The 21738-nt window shown below is 40.1% G+C and overlaps 1 protein-coding gene and 1 long non-coding RNA gene across 11 annotated transcripts in view; one reads left to right on the top strand and one right to left on the bottom strand.

The window, feature by feature from the left end:
- LOC145450040 (uncharacterized) overlaps positions 1–310 on the bottom strand; it is a 47521-nt gene extending 47211 nt beyond the window's left edge. For 5 of the 7 annotated variants that reach the window (XM_080328505.1, XM_080328503.1, XM_080328504.1 and 2 more), the window contains exon 1: positions 159–309. In XM_080328505.1, coding sequence (XP_080184631.1) covers positions 159–234 — 76 coding nt within the window. In that variant the 5' untranslated portion in view covers positions 235–309. Of the gene's footprint in view, positions 1–158 lie in introns of all 7 variants that reach the window. The other 2 variants (XM_080328501.1, XM_080328506.1) reach the window with 2 other exon arrangements.
- A 3872-nt stretch (positions 311–4182) lies between these two features.
- LOC145450041 (uncharacterized) lies at positions 4183–15808 on the top strand. Of its 4 annotated transcripts, none has more exons than XR_013918405.1 (7): positions 4204–6655; positions 6758–6846; positions 7077–12137; positions 12373–12533; positions 12592–12691; positions 13357–13504; positions 15471–15808. It is a non-coding gene; the product is annotated as an uncharacterized LOC145450041 (long non-coding RNA). The 4 variants fall into 4 exon arrangements; XR_013918406.1 differs by having other exon boundaries at positions 7080–12137; XR_013918408.1 differs by lacking the exons at positions 4204–6655; positions 6758–6846 and adding an exon at positions 4183–4194 and having other exon boundaries at positions 11770–12137.
- Positions 15809–21738: the final 5930 nt, after the last annotated feature.

Here is a 21738-nt window from a genome sequence, read left to right on the forward strand (position 1 = left end):
GCACACCCAGATCTAGATAACTAGGATTAACTGCCGGAAAGTGAAAACTGTAGAACATTCATCACGGTATTCAAGTTGCAAAGGCATTAATGACTTTTTTGGTTGATCAATTATTTTGTGATATTTCCTAATTGACAAAAGACATATATGCAACCAACCTGATACTTCAACAAGAATTCTTTCATAATTCACAAGCAGCATCAGTAAGTACAAAAATGCAGCTTTTGTCTTCATTGTTACTCTTCAACTACAATTAGATGGAAACAGATGCACTATCTTTAGGTTACTGAAAATTAAGAAAATTTATCATTAACTGCGCGGAGACTGCAGTCATCCTGGCGGAATCTCAGCGAAATCTTTGCACACACGTGAAACACTGCGAACGATCAAGTGAAACACTGATGAAAACAAATTGTGAAGATTAACCCTGTGCGTGAAAACAGTCAAGTTACATGGACTTTCGACTTCGAGGCTGGGATTTTGGAATGAGTCTACCTCTGAATATCTGAACCTTATTATCAAAGGAGATACAATATCGTTATTTGACACATTATTTTCACAAATATATTGAGCAATATACGTTCAACTAGTATATTCGACGAATACTAATATAGCTATCTGATTGATTGATTCTATTTCAGTGTTGGGCGCTTGCAGATATCACAACAAATCCATCAAGATCACGGGATTGCATGATTCTTCACCATCAAATATTTTCAGAGCTTACCGAATCCAGGTTTACTAGGCTTACCATACGTCCCCTTTTAAGAGGATTTGTCCTCTTTTTTGACTTTTTTGAAAGTGTCCTCGGAGGACGCCCTTTTGTCCTCTTTTTTGAAAATTGAGGTCAGATTTAGAGGAAATTGCGAGTGATATGACGCAAATTAGCGCAGAAGTGAAGCTCCGGCGGGTATTTCGGAGGGAAAAGTGGTGGTTTTTTTAGTCATCCACCTGGCAATGTGGAGTGAAAAACGTTATTTTGAGCTCTGAGCGAAAAGAAGACCTTTTTTTTTTTTTTTTTTTTAGTCATCCAATTGGCAATGTGGACTGAGAAACGTGTTTTTGGGCTCTGAGCGGAAGTGATGACCTTTTTTTTTTTTTTTTTTTTTTTTTTTTTAGTCAACCGATCATGAAGCGGGTGAAATTTACCTGTTTTTGAGAATTCTTCTCCAGTTTTGCTTGTCTGAAATTGCTGAAAAAGTGTCCTCTTTTTTCATTTCCGAAATATGGTAAGCCTACCCAGCAAACACCCAATTGTCGTGGGCTATCCGAGTTGGGTCCGAGAAGTGTCCGAGTGTCTGAGTGTCCGCTTGGACATGCGGGGGCATATACTAGGCTATCCAGATTTGGAACTGTCCTTCTCGGATATCCAGGAACATACCTCCGAACCAACATTTAGGAGGGTCCACTGAAATTCCAAGTCGAATGTCCGATGGATATTACATTCTGACAGTGTGCGGATATTTACACGTTGTTTCAGCTAAAAAGCCAACATCTCAAGTTCCTGTGCTGATAAGTGCACATATTTCATCCTTTCAAAATATTTCAAGAATATAGTTTGGAAGAAAATCGTCACTTGACTTGATTCTTCAGCGACGTGGTGGCGTATAACCGCATTATGCATGTTGGCATTGAATGGTCAATATATTCCCTGTCGGGCCTTCATTTCAAGCTTTTAGGCGTTACGATTTCTATGCCTTTTCAGCTGTCGCGTTACTGTTTGTTCCTGCGGTGAACATTCGCAATTCCGAAAGATATGTGACGAACTTTTCGCGTGCTTCACGTCGTCAGATACGTTTATAGCGTTTTTCGCTAAAATGGGCTCAACCGGTCGGCAGAAATGGCGTCTGCGCACAATGAATCTGTATTTCGTTTATGACTTGATCGGGATTATATATTAGGCTTGATCGGAATTATATGCTGGTATTGAGGAGTTGATGGTTCTTTCGAACTTTTATTTCGAGCATGTCATAAACTATACCGTACTGTACCGTCATATAAGGTGTTTTACCGAAGTTCCTGCGTTGAACATCACTGAACATTGTTAACGATCAGGGTTGCCAGACATCTTCTGCGAAGAAGGGCCAAACAGCGCCGGAAAAGGGGCCAAATTGGCCAATAAAAGGGCCAAATTGTTCAATAACGTCAATAACGCTGCAACATTAACCATAGACACCTGGAATTCCAGCTTTATATTGTTGATACTGTTGTAGGACACCAAATCCACTACCTGCAACTACACTGGATCTAACTACAATAACTTCTTCATTATTTCAAGCCTTTCCCGACTGAATATAAAATCGTAAAATAATACTTTTTGTGCTATAATATGAGAGTGATTAAATTTTATGAATTTTAATTAAACATCGAGAGAATAGTTTCTTTACATTTGAAACTTATCCAACTTATCTACCGAATTTTTAGGTTTCACACCAAAAAACTCCAAGGTTATGTTGATTTTTTTTCTTTGAAATTTTTATCAATCATTAAGTACTATAAGGGTGCTCTTCTTCAGACTTTTTCTGCTACATAGCTTCCAGCCATGTTCGCTGCTTTTTCGTCCACCTGTTCACAAATCTGTATTTACAATTCCAACACAGTCTACATTCTACAAAAACAAATCCAAATCTTCTACAGTGTTTCCACTCGAATCTTTGACATTGGCATAAACATTGTCAGCCCAATTTGCGAGACAGATTTATTTTAATAGTTGGTTTGACGGTATGTCTCAACTGTCACCAAAAAGGGCCAAAAATTGAAAATAAAGGGCCAAGGGGCCAAATTATTATTTTGGGGCCAACTGTCTCTAAAAAGGGCCAAATTTTAGGAATTTGGCCCCGAAAGGGCCAATCTGGCAACCCTGTTAACGATCGTCTCGTTGTGGCCTTCGTGGATGAGATTATTAGCGTTTTTCCCTACATGCGCATTGTCTCAGTGCACACAGTCACGTGACTCAAATTTTCGTCTGGCAAGTTCGAACTTGCTGTCAGCGGCGAGAGAAGCATTAGGGAATCTGCTTTGCGTCACTTACCTCGTTGGTTGCTTATAACTACTGGCTCTAGTTAGCGTAGTGAGTGAATGATACGGTTAGTGTTATAGTCGTACTGTGTATATAGCGTAAAGCGCTACACACAAATATAATTATCTATCTATCTAGTCAGAAGTGGCTTATGCCCACAGCGAGAATGCGCTTGGTTGGTTATTGAATCCTTATATTATAGCAATGACGCATGTTCGGTGTTGTTTAGAGTTCATTTCATACTGTTATATATAGTACGTCCGGTGAAAGTGCAGCGAGCACCGTAGGGTCCGTCCCGGAGCTTAAGCAAAATCTACCGTATCATAAACGGAAAATCATTAATGGGCACACTGCTTTTTACCGGGTGGAAATTACATTAACCTGTCTGCAGAAATGGGAAATAAAGGTGTTAATACTACTCTAGTAATTCTATAAAATCGAACGGGTGAATTTATGTAAATTATTACAAATTAGTGATGTGAGTACTTATAAATACTGATATATAATATGTAAATATGTTTGCAGGCGAACTATAATGTGACACAATTAGGAAAAGGATTGATAAACGAGTCGGTATAGAAGCGGGAAAAACCGTGGCATTACAGTTATTACAACCAAACGATCATCAATTGGGGACCCGTAATTCTAGGATTTAGTTACGCTGATGAATGCATAGCAACTATGGCTAACTGGCGCTATCTAAAATTCGGACCGTTGTGTATGTTTTGAGATATCACGGATTATTATCAAAATCTACGAACTGTAACGATGCAACACAAAAGGTTTATATGAATCTTTTTATTTGTTGAAACCCAAATTGAAATTAAATTGAGATTGATGACATCATAAACTAGAAAACACATCACCAAGTTAAATGGCCGAGTGATGCGATGAGGAAGTTAGCTGAATTTAAATACCGGAAGCTTGGACATATGGCCAGATGTTGATCGTCACCCATTAGATATAGGATAATACGTTAGTCGCCGTCATTATTTTATTAGCGCGGATCTAGATATAGGACGGTAATTCCAGACCTATTTGGATTCGAGAATAGGATAGTGTTAGGGGATATTAGAAGTTAAAGTCGAAACTTCAAATATTAATGTAATGCTATTAAATGAACCACGTGTTTTGTCAGTAGAAGCATCATGCGAGCGAGATCAGTTGTATTAATTGTAAAGATGTTGTTGGCCAGTGTCAGAATGTCGTAATAAGTGGAAGATTTGAAACTGAGCATATTTCGGAAATGAATAGAACATGTCTGTATAGTACGAGGAGCTCATCATTATGGATTAGGAGTATCCAAATATTACTATAAATGATATTTACCAAAAGTGTATGGTTGTAGTCAGCAGTCTTGACGCATTGTATATTAAAGTTCGAATGTAATTTTGTTAGAAAAAATCCACGTTGAGCTGAGATATCGAAAAAACATAATGCTTGCGAACCGGGGTATTAGGCTCTGTTTTATGGTGTTTTTATGTGACCCTTTTAAAGCAATAGTGTTAATTTGTGTCAAGCAATAGTGGCCACTCGTCCTGTATCATTATTCGCAATTTGTAAACGCTTATGAATCGTATATTTGGCTATATGGTGAAATACTAATTTTAATGTAACTAAAGCCTGTAATGCATTGTATTTCGCATTTCTTTATTTACTTATTTTGCACTCCAAAGATTAGATTGGAGATGAGGCACGGTAATTGAAAAGTGTATGGCGTAATTCGATGTTTGAACTGTAAATGCTTATATGCTTTACTGCATTCGTTGAACATTCGTAATATCAATATAGGAACATGCATATGTATTTTAAATGAGAATGACATATATCTGTTGGCGATAGCCGTATAGATTATGGATTGTTGTTTATGTATTCCGTAGAGCTTTCATTGAAGTTGAAACTAACTGCCACGGCGGCCCATAAGACGCTTTTCATCACACATGTGTTGTTGCTAAACAACAGAGGTGTGATTACCCACCAATAATCATTATAAGGAAACATTATCTAATATTCTCTGGAAATAGTGTCAATATTGTAGCCCAGAAAATAATTACGACAGAGTGTATAGAGGCTATAGGGTCGTAGGCAGATAACTATTCTTGAAGAAGGCCATTAGCAAAATTAGGTGATCTTTTCGGTCAACTAGCTACCGATAGGTAGGTGTTTAGTGAAAACCACCCTACAACCCGAAGATGACACGCTTGTTATGCGTAACAAAGGTGTCTGAATCGAATGCGAAGGTTTGGCATATAGTGGCGATTTCCGGCTTATCTTCAATTGTTATGCACAATACATGTAAATATTAAGTTGCTTTATAATAATGGCTCGAACTTTTATAGTGAAAATGCGTTACAGTGAATTGGCAATAAATGTACTGTATGTATATTATATATTATGCGTCATATTATATCCACATATTGCGTCACCCTAGAAAAACGGTTAATAAAGTCAAGCCCAATCCTATAGAAGTAAAGTGATTACATATATATGTGTAAGTAATTATTGCATTTTTTTGGATTGATGTATATTGAAAATTGTGTGATTTTGTGTGAATTATAAAGTATGCGTCATAACTAGTCCACGCCCAGTGACTAGGACCCCTACACTTGAGCGAGGTTAGACGGTTATAAAACCAAGACAAGTTGCTTGTGAGAACCGTCATAAAACTAGATAAGTATACCCTAGATTATACAAATACACAAAAAATCTTGATCAGCCTTGAACGATAATGTGACGATGTAACGAGCCCTTCGATAGAATATGAACATGTTTTGATTCTGGGTCAATTGAATACATGAAATATACTATAGGATACGTGGAATTGCTATTGAAATATGGTCTGGATCGCATATGTGTTAAAGTGCACGATTTTAGTATGCTTTAGTAACAGTTGGATGCATTTTACGAATGTTTGTTGCTATGGTAACGTTGCTACTTGAATGTAAAGTCTAAGATTGGAGTATTTGGCTGTATTAAGGTACCAAGGTCAAGTACGTACAGATATGCTATCTAAGGCTGCGTTCATCGTTTGTTTTGATACCTATAGTGAAACCAGTCGTCAAAACCAACCCGTTCACATAGCATGAAGTTCTCGAACCAGTACCAAATTTTAGCGTTCACACTCGAGTGATTTTGATATCTTGGCCTCAAAACATGAGCGTTCATACTTGAGCGTGGTTACGAAGACTTGCCGTTTTGCGGGCTCGTTATCGCGCTAATTAACGCGACGTTACATCTGCGGTGGACGGTGTTTTGGTGTTGGCGCGAAATTCCTCAAACCTGCTCTCCAACCTGGTTTGAGCGTACGTTGACTGTCCAGTATCTTTACAGAGTAGATGGAGGGTAATGTAATGCGTAGCCGTGGTATATTATGGAGACTGCAGGAAGTTGTTAAACTGGTGCAGGAGTGGAAGACGGAGAGAATTCAGGCCAGCATGACCCTCGTCGGAAAACCGAATAAAGAAATAGTCACCATCATTTCGAATAGTTTCAACAAAATGGGAATGGAGAGATCTCCAGATTGCTGCTTTAAAAAGTTACAGGCCCTTAAGCGGGAATTCAAAAAGCATAAAGACAAAGTTACCAGCAGCTGAAGACAGACAAGACAAGCGGTTTAAACAGTGGATGCTGTTTCAGGTGAGTCATTCATCAAAAGGCTTGTCATGAGTTGCCACCTGTTAATCATGATACTTCCTATTCCCATGATGAGTATATGTAACAAACTTTGAAAATTTTTAGGGGGAAGAAAATGAGAAAGAGAGGAAACACGATGTTGAGATGTTACGAAGCTTACTTGGCATTGGAACTCCAGCTGAAGGCTATTCAATGTAAGTTGTTAGTGACTGTAAACACTAACTTACTCCGGTACCCTATGCAGCTGTTAAACTATTTGTATGTATAAGATAGTGACAAGCAATCAAAGTCTTAAGAAGTTTCACCTCAATGCTAGCAGTCACAAAGTGTTGCGAATATTTCCCGTAATTGCAATGCCAGGTCCCAGAAAAGATGAATATATTGTTTGCTGTGGAACTAATAAATCTATAATTATTTGTTGCAGCAGCATACAAGAAAATGAAGAAGAGGCTCCAGTTCCAGCCGTATACATGTACTGGTCGAAAGTGAATAAATATTTCATCTCCGAAGTCTATATTGCATGGGCTCTCAAATCGGGTTGCGTCTGAGTTTTCAGGGGTACGCGAGCAGCTCTGCTTTTCTGGCACTGACAAATTTCATCAACAGCGTCCTTGGAGTTTATGTGACAAGCAACAGAAAATCGAGCATGCTAAATGCAGCGTTCATTTGGGCTTAAATTGGCATGTAGCGTTACTGGCGTCACCTACATTAACTGTATAGTGAATCAGTTTCTCCAAGTCGATGAGCTAATGCTAATAAGTGTAGCCGACTGAAGACCTCGGGTTAGTTAACTACCAGAACCAGTGTCATCTGCTTATAATTAAAGCAACTTGACTAGCCCTATTGCATTCTCCGCTCTTGCTTATGTCTGATATGGTACAGTCCTATTTAGCCAGTGACAAAAAAAACGTTTCATCGTTTATTTATTTGGATAAACTGCTCTTAGCAGAAAGCTGAATGACTGTCGTGTCAAATCAACACAAAGCATATTTAAACATGTCGCGTACTCAAATACCAGACTCCACATCACATTCAGTGCTGGTAGCTTCGATTTCGTCATCCACTACATCTGTACTTCTGTAGGTGGCAAATCTGCTTAGTCCATGTTCTCTTCACAAAAGTTGTGCAATCTGATGCATGATGCTATCTGCAACAGCGCATTCTCGGGCAAAGCACCACACCTCTTCAACAAACATCGCCAACGGTGCAGCAGCCGACCAAATGTCTGCTCCACTACTCGTCTTGCAGAACATAAATTCTAAAAATAGACTTTAGCTTATAGCCTAATGAAACAACAACATATCAGGCTTGTATCTACCTTGTTGAAATATTCCTCAGAGCGTCTACTGGGGTTGCTATAAGCTTTGATCAATCATAAATACTGCAAGTACATTACGTTATGATTCATTGCTTCGAAGCAATCAAGAAGAGGTTCCTTACGCCAACATCCATACAGGCCTGTTGATCAACAAACAGACGTGAGCAGAGCAGTCATCAGGTTCGCACAACTGCGCTATACCATATTGGCACTTTCCTGCATTCATAGAGTTCATCCTTCCAATACTTTGATATGAACGGGGAAGCGTCACACCAAACGGCGTCAAAATTTTCACCTCAAAACCAGTGCGTTCATTTAGCCGTCAATTGTGACGTCGATGTCGAAACCAATGCGTTCACCGTCACGTTGCGAAGTTCGCTTGCGTTCACATTGCTGGTTTTGGTAACGGGTTTTCACAATCACTCGTGGCGAAACCAGACGATGAACGCAGCCTAAGACTGGACCGTAAGGTCATTGAAAGTTCAAGACACTTTGAAGACTTCACCACCTGCAACAGTGATTTACCAAATTGAATTACAAGCAAAAGAACCAGGCAAAAAACAATATCTTCCTACTAACAAGATTGGAGGCAAGATATTTCTAAAAACACATATGGAGGCACCCGACGGAATTGTAATTCAAGGCGCCTGGTAATCATTGTTGCTTCTGGAAGATTCGTCTTCAGAAGAGAGTGGACTTTCACATATTTCTGAAGAGTGGGGAGGTGAGCGGTAATCAATCATGAAGTTATTTTGGCTACGAAAACGCAAAGAGGACACTCGCACCCTTCGCAAAAACACTCAACTGATGAAGACCACTCAACAACTACAGCTAACGACTCGGGCTAATAAAGGTCAGGTGACAGCACGTGTCCAGCATCAAACAAAATTCGTGAAAAAGGTGACGTCTATTCTACACAAGACGGCAAAACTATTCAAAAAAGCCAGAAGAGACGTCAAACAAGCGAGAAATTATTTGACTACCGTCCGGAAAGTGAGTACCAAAAATAGTGCCGATTCGCTTGAACCAGTCTTAAGGAGCCAAGCAAAATCTGCAGTGGCCAGGAATGAAATCATAGACCGGGTTTCAAATCCGTTAGAAATGCAGAGGCGGGCAAAAGTCGAGCCAGTGACACGTCTTCCGAAGTGTGGGTCCCTTCAGTCGTCGCCCGGAGTCACAGAAGATATGAAGTCGGAATCTGGAAATCACCCGACACCACGGTCAATGACAGAAAGAGTGTCGCTCAATGCGAACGCAAATCATCACATTGTACAGGGGACTTTCTTAACGCCCCTCGATCGAGAGAAGGTGCCACAGGTAGTATTACCTTCTCAGCGTCCAAAAATGATCGATAAAAAACAATTTATTACGGCGGAAGAAACAAAATTGATATCACCCAGAAATAGGCTGCTTATTTGGTTCATGATAGCTGTTTTCCGATATATGTTACATGTCGATACAGTAGCTGATAGTATTTTAGAAAATGTCGTAGGCCTACATTGTCCGCTGCTGATTCCCATGAAGTCGAGATAAAAAAGAATTATAATTTTCAATTCTATTTAGTATGTTTGGGGAAATCAAAGATTCTGATGAATGTAATTTCGCAAAGCTTTTTGGGGGTGAATTGATGTACCTAGTCGATATGAATACTAATGTAAATTTTTTAGCAGATACAGGAAGCGTGCCAAATTTGATGATGTCGTCAACGGCGAGATTAGCTTATCCCAATAGTTGGCGAAGGCGGTGTTCGTTGCGTATGAATTTACAAAGTATAGGTGGGTCGTCACAGGTCGAGTCATTGATATATATAGAAATTGATGGGGTTTCAATTCCTTTTGCGTGTGCTTCTGTCCCGTTAAATATTATTGGATATCATTGGATAGACAAGGTTATACCGCTGCCTTCAATTGATACGGTGTTAAAGAGCCCGTCAATTGCAAGTCACGAGCTGGCTCAGTCCGAAATAGGTGTTCCGTGTTCATTGTCGACACATGCCGTAATAGAATATGATGGTGAAGGGCGGGAGATAAAAACTTTGGCAAACAAGGAGATAACGTGAAAAACAGCAATCGCGAGGCTGTTTCGAATGTTAGGTCGTTAGAAATTGTAAAGTCGCACCCGTGCCAATTTAATAGTGACAGCGCCGTTAGGATATGCGCTGAAAATAGTGATGAAGTGCAGGCACGGAATATGGTCACATTGGGTGTAGAATGTGAGTGCGACGGGTCGAAAAGTTTTAGGACGCCAGATCTTTTCGATCCCATAGGCCCCGAAGTGGATGTTGACGTGGGCGTGCCGAAACATCAAAAATCTCATAGTGGAGATTTAATATTTGCCTCGTTTGTAACGACAAATAAAAGGCCAAAATATTTCCCGCGAACGATATTTGATGGTCCAATAACGGAATATGTGTTGCAAAATGAATCGAATATAGAGGTTAGATTGGAATTGGAAGAACTTCGTAAGCAATCCGTATTGCTGTCAAAAGCGACATTCCAACAGCGCGATCTTAATGACGACGCCAATACTATTATAGACGAAAAAACATGGAGAGCGGTGTATGAGCCGTTTGCCATAGAATTGGAAGATCTTGTCGGGCATTTACGGGGGAAACAAGCCATGAAGTATTCATGTAAAATAGAACTAAAAGATGAATCGATCCCTCGATTCGTGTGTTCACCTTATAATTTGAGAGGGATAGAACAACTGAATGCAGCGATGAAGCCAATAACCAGAGTTTCACAGTTAAAAAATGCGTAGTATATTAGGGAATTATATAAAATAGCCTACCATTTAAAAAAATGGGGGGAGAGTGATGGCCGTCTAGGTACGGTCATGCGATAGGACAAACGTCTAAATAGAATTGCTACAAACGTAATGAGATTCTATATAAAATGATTTGACTCGCAAGTGTTATATACGTCCAGACCAAAGGGTGAATTGATAGGAATGTATCGTCGATATATTTAGTTCACTACTAAACGTGAAGACTGGAAATCGACCGAAGGCCTTACATTTGAAATCGCAAAAAGCAATGCTCAAATTGGAATTATATAGTCAATTCCCGATCCGTAAGTGATTTGGGGCTAGGAGTCAATCGCAGTGTATTATTAAAATTGATGGAATGAAGTGATTTATTGTATGGTTATATAGTACCGTGTATCCATGTATGTAGTATATAGCGAATAACGCAAAATAGAGTTTCTGAACGTCCTATTATTGTATATAATGGTAAATATGAATTGACTATCTGAGTAGCATAATGCCGCAACCTGTTAGTGCATAATTTAGATTTGCAAAGTGAAAATTGACGTAATCCCGAAGTGGCTAATATTCGGGGGATTGCTTCTATAAATGACGGAAGCTCTTGGGAAAAAATATCCATATGCTCGGTGATTAACAGTCGGAAATATGAATCATATGAAGCCTTCGATCATGCGATCAATTACATCATACCGTCATCATAAACTATAGTGCGCCCCCATGACACCAGATAGGTCGGTGAAAATTACACTTACACCTATGGACTAGGCCCTCTTTTTCCTTTAAAAAGTACGAGTTACGGTCTTCCATGCACAAGCGCCGTACGTCCTATTATTGCTATCAAATTGATTTCTCGATCAACATGAGGTAAGAGCTACTGTTCTGTGGTTTAGAACTAGGAATGGATATGATGGTAGCATTTTGACAGGATTTGATCGAGTTGAACATACCTACTCATAATCGTGCTCGCTAATATTGCAGATATTAATGCATGGATTCGGAATTGTATTATTAAAGTACTGATATTCAATTCTAGCCAGCCCTATTACAGTTATATCTACAAGAGAAATTCACGTAAAAAATATATCAAGTAGATTGGGTGAAGAGAAAATGATCTCTAGCTAAAGCAAGAGTGGATAATGGCGGGAGCATTTCGGCCAAGATTGCTGTTCCTGGTTGAATATCGGATCCATCACCACTCGCTGTATATCGCAATAAAAAGACATGAAAAACGATTGTAAGAGGAACGTAAAGTTGCTGATGCAGAAACTATACAGTCTGCCAACCAGCCCCAAATATCCAATGAAAACCACGGAACAGAACTGGAGTAATGCTTATTGAAGATACGGTATCATTCCGCAACCATTTGAGGGTGTTTTGGAACTGGAAAGCTTCGTTCGAGAGGTATGGAAAATGATTAGGATATAATTCAGACTTCTGTCTTGTGTGATATAAGTAGAATAAATATCTTGTGGGCGTTTGCTATTTATCGTTTCCTTGATCGTCCTAGTAATAATTTCTTATAACTTGCTTTTCATAAAGAATATCCTTGGTATTCTGATGTAGGTAAACGTCGTTATAGCCTATAGAGTTTTATGGCACATTCATGAAGATGTGTCAACTTTTAATTATTTTTCAGGTATCAGCAATGAATCCCCTCAGGGAGTCCACCATGAATGACTATGTAAGAAGAATGCTCTAGCCTATAGAGTTTCAACCGATAAAGTTTGGTGCGAATTCTCATTGAAGGGCTGAACTGGGAAGAGAGCTGTGCACTGAGTTTATACATGATCATATATTGTAGGTTGAACTAGTTTGTTGTCTCTTATGTTTTGTTTAATGCTATCTTTCTATTTAGGTGCTTGTTGCAATATTCATACAACTGTTTCGGAAAAGGGCTACGACATTGCATCTGTGTTGCGCCATGCACATGTAAAAACAAAAATCGACAGACCAAGGTAGATGCAATATTGATTGTCTGATGCATACACATAGAGGATAATGGTTATATTGCGTAACCATACTCATATATTTACCCGTGTTTTACCTGTGTGTTGGTTTATTTCGTTTTCGTGGTCGTTAATTTTAGTGTGAAAAGTAGTTTATTCATAAAGTATATCGCCATAATTCAGACTGTACAAACTACCCATTAAGGATTTTTTTAAATTGGGTAGTTCTAATTCTATTCGCACATTTGAAAAAATTATTGTGGCCGAGCATCTAGAAAACATGTGTCGTCGTTTCATGCGAATTGAGATGCCGGTGTTCTATTGAATGATGTATATTGTACTGTACAGTACAGCCAGAGGCGACGAATTGCGGGGTGTTATGACGTCGCGTTACATTGTGCACACATTGGTTTCGACCCCTGACCCCCCAGGCTACGCGCCTGAGTAAATGAATAGTATATAATAAAGAATTGTCTTACGTAATACTACACATGGAATAGGGTATCTTGTGATCGTTCGGTGTTCATCATCTCTCTGTTTGTCTCAGTAATAATTTCGCAAGTGCTTGCTGCGCTACAATACGCTTGGTTTTTTTCGGATACAGTAGGCCCTAAGCCTTTCCACATGGGTTTTATGGCATTGTCGTAATGTTAAAACTTGTCATATCTTTCCAGGCAAAACCAATGACTCCCGTTGTTGTCGCATTCACAAGGAAAATTGTACCGAAGAGTTGCAACTGATTGAGTTTGGAGCGAATACTCTCCGAAAGCCAGAAAGGAAAAGAAAAGAGCTCTGTATAAACTGAGTCTATACCAAATCATCGTAAGTTGAACATGTGAATATGTCAAGCTGTCTCTAAATTGTTCAACACAATCTCTAATTTAGGGGCTTGCTGTAATATTCATTGGTGGGCTGAGATTATTGGTAGTGTGGAACCCTGCTATGATGCACTGGTTCTTGGTGTATCTATTTTGTCAATGCCTCCAATGCGGAATACTACTCCAGTTGATAAGCATTAGAATTATAGCTACACAATTTTCCCAACTTTTATTCTCAGAGGAAATTGGATTAGAATTATAATAAGAGCATAAACACTTCCCCTTAATTAGGTGAGGATTAGATTACCGCAGGGCCGGCCAACCCGTGGCCCGCGAGAAGGTTTTGAGTGGCCCGCGAGGTAATTTCCGAAATTTCTAATATCATCAAAAACGGATTGCACAGATTGTGAACTTGCAAGGCCAACCAAATATCTGATTAGTCAGACCGCAACACTTGAGATGTGATGACTAAACTATCAGTTTTGACTCATTGACAGATCCATCAACCATTCATATATTGGTATATCTTCGTACACTACAATAAAGCAGAATAATTTGCGATAGATTTATCAAAGGTAAAAATTTTCTACAAGCTTAGCGCAATATGTTGTCACTCGATTTCTTGTTCTTAATATTGTTGCATTTTTGTGAAAATGGAAGAACACCCAATGACCAATGTATCAGATTGAGTCGAACTATATTAGCGATCATGAGACAAAGTGTCGTTCAACATATGCGACCTTGCGTTTGCGCTCGCAGTAAGACCGTCCACTAGACCTAGGCACGAAATGATTGACGCATGTTGGTCGCAGCTTTCGATATCGATATGTCCATGCGCTGAATAGCCCAGTCCTCGCAAACTTAGCTCAGGGATACACAGCAGGCCCGCAATATAGTCAAGTGACAATATTATTGACCTATGAACTTCCAAAAATTTTCGCGCTTCGCGCGGATAGTGGCCCGCGCAAAAGTTCGTCAATCGAATGTGGCCCTTTGGCTGAAAAGGTTGGCCAGCCCTGGATTACCGGTACCGCCATTTTGCTAAAATTTTGTCCTTATTAGGGGGGTAGAAACGAACCCCCCCCCCCCATTTCAAGTGTTGCGTGCTGCCAATTCGTGAGAATCGACTGCGCAGCGGTACGAGACCTCCCACTGATACTGTTATTCATTTGAATGTGAAATCTGGTCATTGATAAATTTGCACACGACGTCACCACAGGCTTGAACATCCCATCAGCAATAAGGCCACAATCAAAGTGTCGAGTCTCTGCCTGCTTGCTGCACCTGCCGTTGTGCACAGTCGATTGCCACCATTGACAACACTTGAAATTATGGTGGGGGGGGGGGGGCTGAACCTTCGAACCGCCGGGATACGCACCTGCTAGTCAAGCAGCATAATGGAATAGTCTCTTGAGGCAGACTTGACCGACTAGAACTAGATGATTCCAGTTGTCCAATTACAGATTAATTGGAGCGAAATGCGGCTGATCTAATTCTAATCTAACTTTGAAAATGTTTCTGTGCCCTTATTTTAATTCTAATCCAATTCCGTTTGCGAATCAGATTTGGACAATATGGTGTAACTATAATTGTCGTTGTTATTTTAATGCTAGTCAAGTAAAGTAGTTGGCAGCTATTCCCTGGTATACAGCCGTTTGCTGTTCGAGTATTTGCAATGAGACCCTTCCCTAGGGTTCTCCCGCTGCAGTAGAAAGACCGGCAAGTAGTTTATTACAACTCATTCGCTTCTAGTTGTGACACTTTTCGTGTCTTGAATGCTTTGTATTGAGTGATTTCTATCCACAGTTCTAACAAAGTCACAAATTCTGTTATATTCATGGTCTTTGCCATATGCACATCATGTCATATTAAGTAATCTGTAATGTTTGCATCAAGGTATTCCGAATATGCTAGCATTTTGAAGGATTATTTCATGTTTGCTGGAATTAATTTCTCGGTAAATATTTCAGAAAGAAAATGCAAAGAAACTGAATATCTTGTCTCAACGTTGCACTCGAGATGGCAAAGATACTTGGTAAAGGCGTTCATCATCATCAATCCGACTCGTCTACCTGTATGAAGTTGAAGATGTTACCAGCGAGAGGAATTGTTGTCTGCAAGTGTGCATATGTGTAGTGTGCAGCGGGTATTGCCTCGTTTTCACTCTCATCGACCAACTTTCTTTATTTTGATTGATTAATGATATTGTCAATGACTGTGTGGTGTTACAGTTAGCTTTCTGCTGTTTTCAGTTTTTTTTTATGTTGATATTTTTATGCTAATATAAGTTTCGGAAACGAAAAATCAATCTTGTAAGTTGGTGCGTCTAGTTAGATCCTGGTGATGGTAGGGGTAGCTGAGGCAGAAGCGCACTGCCCAGGTATGTCTTGCCAGTGCCAGATAAATTCGTTCCAACTTTCTCCCTCCACTGGCCCGGGAATGATTTACCAGACGGTCACTGACCAGTGAGTGAACGTCGGGGGGATTCAACACCTCCAGTCCGAGTGAACAGTGTAGGGGATAGGTCAGGGACTTTTGATCGTACGTCCGTGGGCTATATGTGGACCATCAAATGTTTGCTGGGTAAGGTTTACTCACAATTCGAAACGAAAGTCTGCGCGTATAGACACTTATTTGATGCCGAGACGCGTCCATAGGAATATACCTAACTATCAACCTCATATTTAAAAGTCTTGCGCGACTTCAAATACAACAAGTAGGCCGTCACGGAATCGGTATTGATAGTTATTCAAATAAAATGAATTTTAGAGTCTACTGAGTCCAGGTTTACTCACAAGTCAAGGCGAAAGCCTGTGCGGGTACAGACACTTATTTGATGCCGACACGAGTCTAGAGGAATATACTCAACTTTCAAACGCCTATTTAAAAGTCTTGCGCGACTTCAAATACAACAATTCAGCCATCACGGAATCGGTATTGGATAGTTCTTCAAAATAAAATGAATTTCAGAGTCTACTGAGTCCAGGTTTGCTCGCAATTCAAGGCGAAAGCCTGCGCAGGTATAGACACTTTTTCGATGCCAACACGCGTCAATAGGAATATACTCAACTTTCAACCGCCTATTTAAAAGTCTTGCGCGACTTCAGATACAACAATTCAGCCATCACGGAATCGGTATTGGATAGTTCTTCAAAATAAGATGAATTTCAGAGTCTACTGTGTCCTGGTTTAATCACAATTCGAAAGTATGCGCGTATAGACACTTATTTGATGCCGACACGCGTCTATAGGAATATACTCAACTTTCAACCGCCTATTTAAAAGTCTTGCGCGACTTCAGATACAATAATTAGGCCATCACAGAGTCGACATGGGATAGTTCTACTAAATGAAATGAATTTCAGAGTCTACTGAGTCCAGGTTTACTCACAATTCGAGGCGAAAGCCTGCGCGGGGATAGACACTTATTTTATGCCGACACGCGTCTATAGGAATATACTCAACTTTCAACCGCCTATTTAAAAGTCTTGCGCGACTTCAGATACAACAATTCAGCCATCACGGAATCGGTATTGGATAGTTCCTCCACATGAAATGAATTTCAGAGTCTACGGAGTCCAGGTTTACTCACAATTCGAGGCGAAAGCCTGCGCGGGGATAGACACTTATTTGATGTCGACACGCGTCTATAGGAATATACTCAACTTTCAACCGCCTATTTAAAAGTCTTGCGCGACTTCAGATACAATAATTAGGCCATCACAGAGTCGACATGGGATAGTTCTACTAAATGAAATGAATTTCAGAGTCTACTGAGTCCAGGTTTACTCACAATTCGAGGCGAAAGCCTGCGCGGGGATAGACACATATTTTATGCCGACACGCGTCTATAGGAATATACTCAACTTTCAACCGCCTATTTAAAAGTCTTGCGCGGCTTCAAATACAACAATTCAGATATCACAGAATCGGTATTGGATAGTTCTACCAAATTAAATGAATTTTAGAGTCTACCGCGTCCTGGTTTACTCACAATTCGAAACTCACTAGGGCCATTGAAAGTCATTGAAGTCATATTTTTTCTATGCATCAGTAAGTCGTGAAATCCATTTTAACGCAAAAACCGCATCATCATGGGGTAGCTATATTAGGAAAGTTATAAAGTCATATTTTCCTGGTTAGGTCATATTTGAGTTGTAAAGTCAATTGGATGTTGCCAATTTAAGCGGTGAGGCAATTATTCGCTAAGAAAGTAAGGCAATGATTGAGCAAACGCAAATTGTAAGCCTACATAACAATACAGTCATAAACCTATGAGGTCACACACTGCCCTATGAGGTCACACATTGCATTGTGTTGCTACACAGTCTTGTTTGACTTCTGTGCACTGAAGTGGGACGTCATATGAAGTTCAGTCAGTTGGTAGGCAGGCTAAAAAGCTCAATCTCGGTCTACTTATATTAAAATACAGTACAACTCATCAAACTGAAGGATTAATCAACAACATTACAGCCAAGACCTTTTCGTCCCGTATAGCCTATTATGTTTGTAATATTCATTCCTCTTGGTGGTCGCTGATTTCAGTGTAGAAAGTACGAAAGTCTCGGTCAGCATAATTTACGTAAAAATTAATTAAATGTGTATAATACTAATTCAATATGAAGAAGAAAAAATTACAAATCGATAAAAAGGCGGCGGCATTGTCTTTGTCGATTACTTTGGATGTCCTTCCTGCTCCTGAATCTCGTCTAAAGCATTCTGATATTGTAAAATCTTGGAAAAGACGAGGTAAATATGCATCTGCCAGAAGGATTAAGGCTGTGTATGATCTGTGGAAGAATTGCTCTGACTTCAGGGCCATGGTAATGAACTTTTTCAACGAACACTATGGGTTCAAAAACGACGTAGATGTATTGCCGCAGGATTCACTCCAGGTCCATACAGCGGAGAGGGATTCAGAACTTTCGGAAGTGACACGAAAGACAAGAAAAGAGGCAAAATGCACGGAAGAACAATGTAATTTTGAAAATTATGATGACACAGATGCCGTGTATTGTTACTGCAAACGACCGTATCGAGGTGAATTCATGATTCAGTGCGAGGATTGTCATTTTTGGTTTCATCCAGCATGTGCCTTTCAACCTGGCAGCAAAGAATCTAAATTTGATGCTAACCAATGGCGTACTGCGTCCTTGTTATGTAGCATAAATCAGGACACTGGCGCACAACGCCCGTTTTTTATTCACGCACCTCAGATTGAAAATTCTTCTATTCGTGAAGAGCTATCGCCTTCCACGTCTTCCCTGGTGGCACGGGATGGACGGGATGGTGATGGCACGGGGCAGGACGGGATACTAAATGCTTGGGATGTATCTAATGAAACGGATAAAACTCCCGAGAGCCACAGGTCTACTACACCGATTTCGCAACGATTCTCACAGAGTGGAATTACGGAAACGTGGGTGAGTGATTCAGCAATCGAATCGCTTGGAGGCATGACTGGTAAGCTATCTGACAAAATTAAAGAACCAAATGAGGTGAACTTGAGACGGTCAACTTCAATTACGTTAGAGGAATGGGAAAGAGCCATTCAGAATCGTGGAAAACACCATTTTTCGAGCAATTCTCCGTATCAAAAGATAGTTATACGGGCGCTTCACCAAGTATATGATTCATGTGTACCCATGATAAAAAGTAATTATCTGCGTGCTCCTGACAACGTAACGGAGATTACGGCCGAGTCTGATCGATATTACGAAGGTAATGTCTTACTGTACTGCGGTCATCATGGATGTTGCGAGTGTGCGGTCACTATCTCTGCTCATTTATACAGTTTGATGAAGTCGATGCAAATAGACTTTCATATAACTGGATTAAGGAATCATCGTCACGAATGTACCAAATCAAGGAGAGTTAAAGGTGAACAGCGGCTTCAACTGAAAGAGGAGCTTAAACACAAAACCCCGACTCAAGTACATCGACAATTATTTGATAAATTGTCAGAAAATGAACGGTTTCTTGGGTCACATACATTCGCACCTTCGACCAACGTTCTGAATAACATCAAAAGAGATGGCTGTCCAGTGGGCAAATATTCAAAAAACTGGCTATTCTGCATGGAACAATTGATGGAAATATTCACGAATGAGAAGAAAACTAATTTTCTGCGTACGTGGTCAGCGAATCCCCCAGCCGTATCCATGTACAATGACGGACAGGTGAATATCTATAAAGAGCTGTGCCGCGTGGATTTTCTTTTCTTTGATGGCTCTGGAGGTGTTACGCGCAGCAGTAAAGGCTTTGAAAATTTTCAAATCTATGTGCTATTGGTTCGAAACCCAACAAAGGACCGACCCGGAATGCCAGTCGCTAGCTTTCTCACAGGAAAGCACGACAGCATCACAATTGGAAACTTTCTGCGAGAATTTATACGTGATTCTTCGAGTAGAGAGCGATCCACGAAACCCTTGATCATCATAATAGACGGCAGTAAAGCCGTATGGAATGCAGTTTTGGATGCTTTTACCAGAGAGAATAGACTTCAATATTATTATCGATGTTATCGAATTGTCACTGGTAATGCTGCGCAAAATGACATGGAAAAAACATTTGTCATAAATTGTTACAGCCACAGCATGAAAGCTGCATCCATCTTGTGTCGCAAGTACTATAAAAAGGGATTTGTTGCCACTGCAATGTTTTGGATTGGTCTCTTACTGTCACAAGATATGCTCTCAAAAATGGACGAGATAATGCGTCTCATTTGTATCATATTGCTTTCTCCAAAATGTACGCCAGTTGTCAATAGCAGCTTTGCGTCTCTGTTATCGCTGCAGGGAGAGGAGTACCCAACTGACGCGACGGAAAATGATCTTAATGAGCCAAGTCACGACGATGATTATTTTTCCGGGATAATCCCCGTCGATAAAAAGCAAGAGCTACAGTCTCCATTTTATCGTCGATATCGCAATCCGGAGAAAGAGTGGATGTCAACTACAGCAATCGATTCTGTTGTACAAGCATACGCTCATGTCATACGACAGGCAATTGGGCCACTGGATGACAGCAGGGAAATTCATGGGGAACTCGCACATATATTTGTCTCCTTGACAAATATGAAGGAAGTCGCACGTGAAGAATTGATGAATGCTGTTAAAACTACATGCGAAAGAACTATGCTGGAGTTCGGTAAGCAGCATGATTGTTGTGAGTTCTATGCACTATCTTCCTTGCCACAAGTATTGGAAGAGATTCGTTGGAAGCACGAAATGAAATACGAAAGAATCATCCATTGCAAAAAATGTGAAACTGATGAAACAACATTCCACCAAAACAAATTCTTCGACGTGAATTGCGGAGCTGAATCGATAGCAGAAGCATTCCAGAATCCGAAAATTGCATGTGGAAAGTGTGGCTCACTGATAAATGCGAGCGTCACGTTCACTGAAGCTCCGAGTCTGCTTACATTGCGTCTCAACCGTGTGGATTCAAAATTTGGAAAGTTGGAAGATGCTGTCTTTGCCAACAGGAGCCTCGACATTCAGGTACTTAAAAATCAAAAACGAAACGGATATGCGCTCAAGGCTGTGGTTGCACACATTGGATCGGACCTGGACGGACACTATACCGCATACTTAATCGACTCTAAATGCTCGGTACAGATATGCAACGACAGAACTGTGGAGTTTGTGGATCCGAACAAAGCTTTCGATGACATTTCGAGGATGGGATACCTATTTATTTATTTCAAAAAAAGACAACGAAGAATACCGCTGCAAAATTTCCCCAACCATAAATATTTCATGAGAAGTTTACCTTTGAAAATCATGGATATCAATGAAGAAACCAAAGCAATCGGTGACACAATATTTCAGGAGATTGTAGATATTTGTAATCTTTCACTACACGAGTCGCAAAAGGATGTTCGGTGTCAGCGACATGCCCTTTTTCTTCAAACAAAATATCCTGAATTGCAGAAAATGATCGTTCCCGTTGGAGAAAATATCATGGATGAAATCAAAGCCATATTCCAGTACATCAAAAGCAAGACCTGCATCTTACGTGCAAAATGGATTAGAGATTTAAACTCCGGAAAAGAATACGTCGCTTACAATACATTTTCACGAATAGTGTTCAACAAGGATGTGGTGCATGAGGATAGTGAACTCATGAAGAAATTAGCACCAACACACAGCAGCGATAAATACTTCAAGTTGGTGGTGTTGCAAGAAGTTGCTTTAATGTTTCTATCCATAACCATGAAGAGGACATACGAAG

Source organism: Botryllus schlosseri, chromosome 11 (genome assembly GCF_051294905.1).
Source record: "Botryllus schlosseri isolate E-star chromosome 11, Bs_hap1, whole genome shotgun sequence".
NCBI classification, from domain to species: domain Eukaryota; kingdom Metazoa; phylum Chordata; class Ascidiacea; order Stolidobranchia; family Styelidae; genus Botryllus; species Botryllus schlosseri.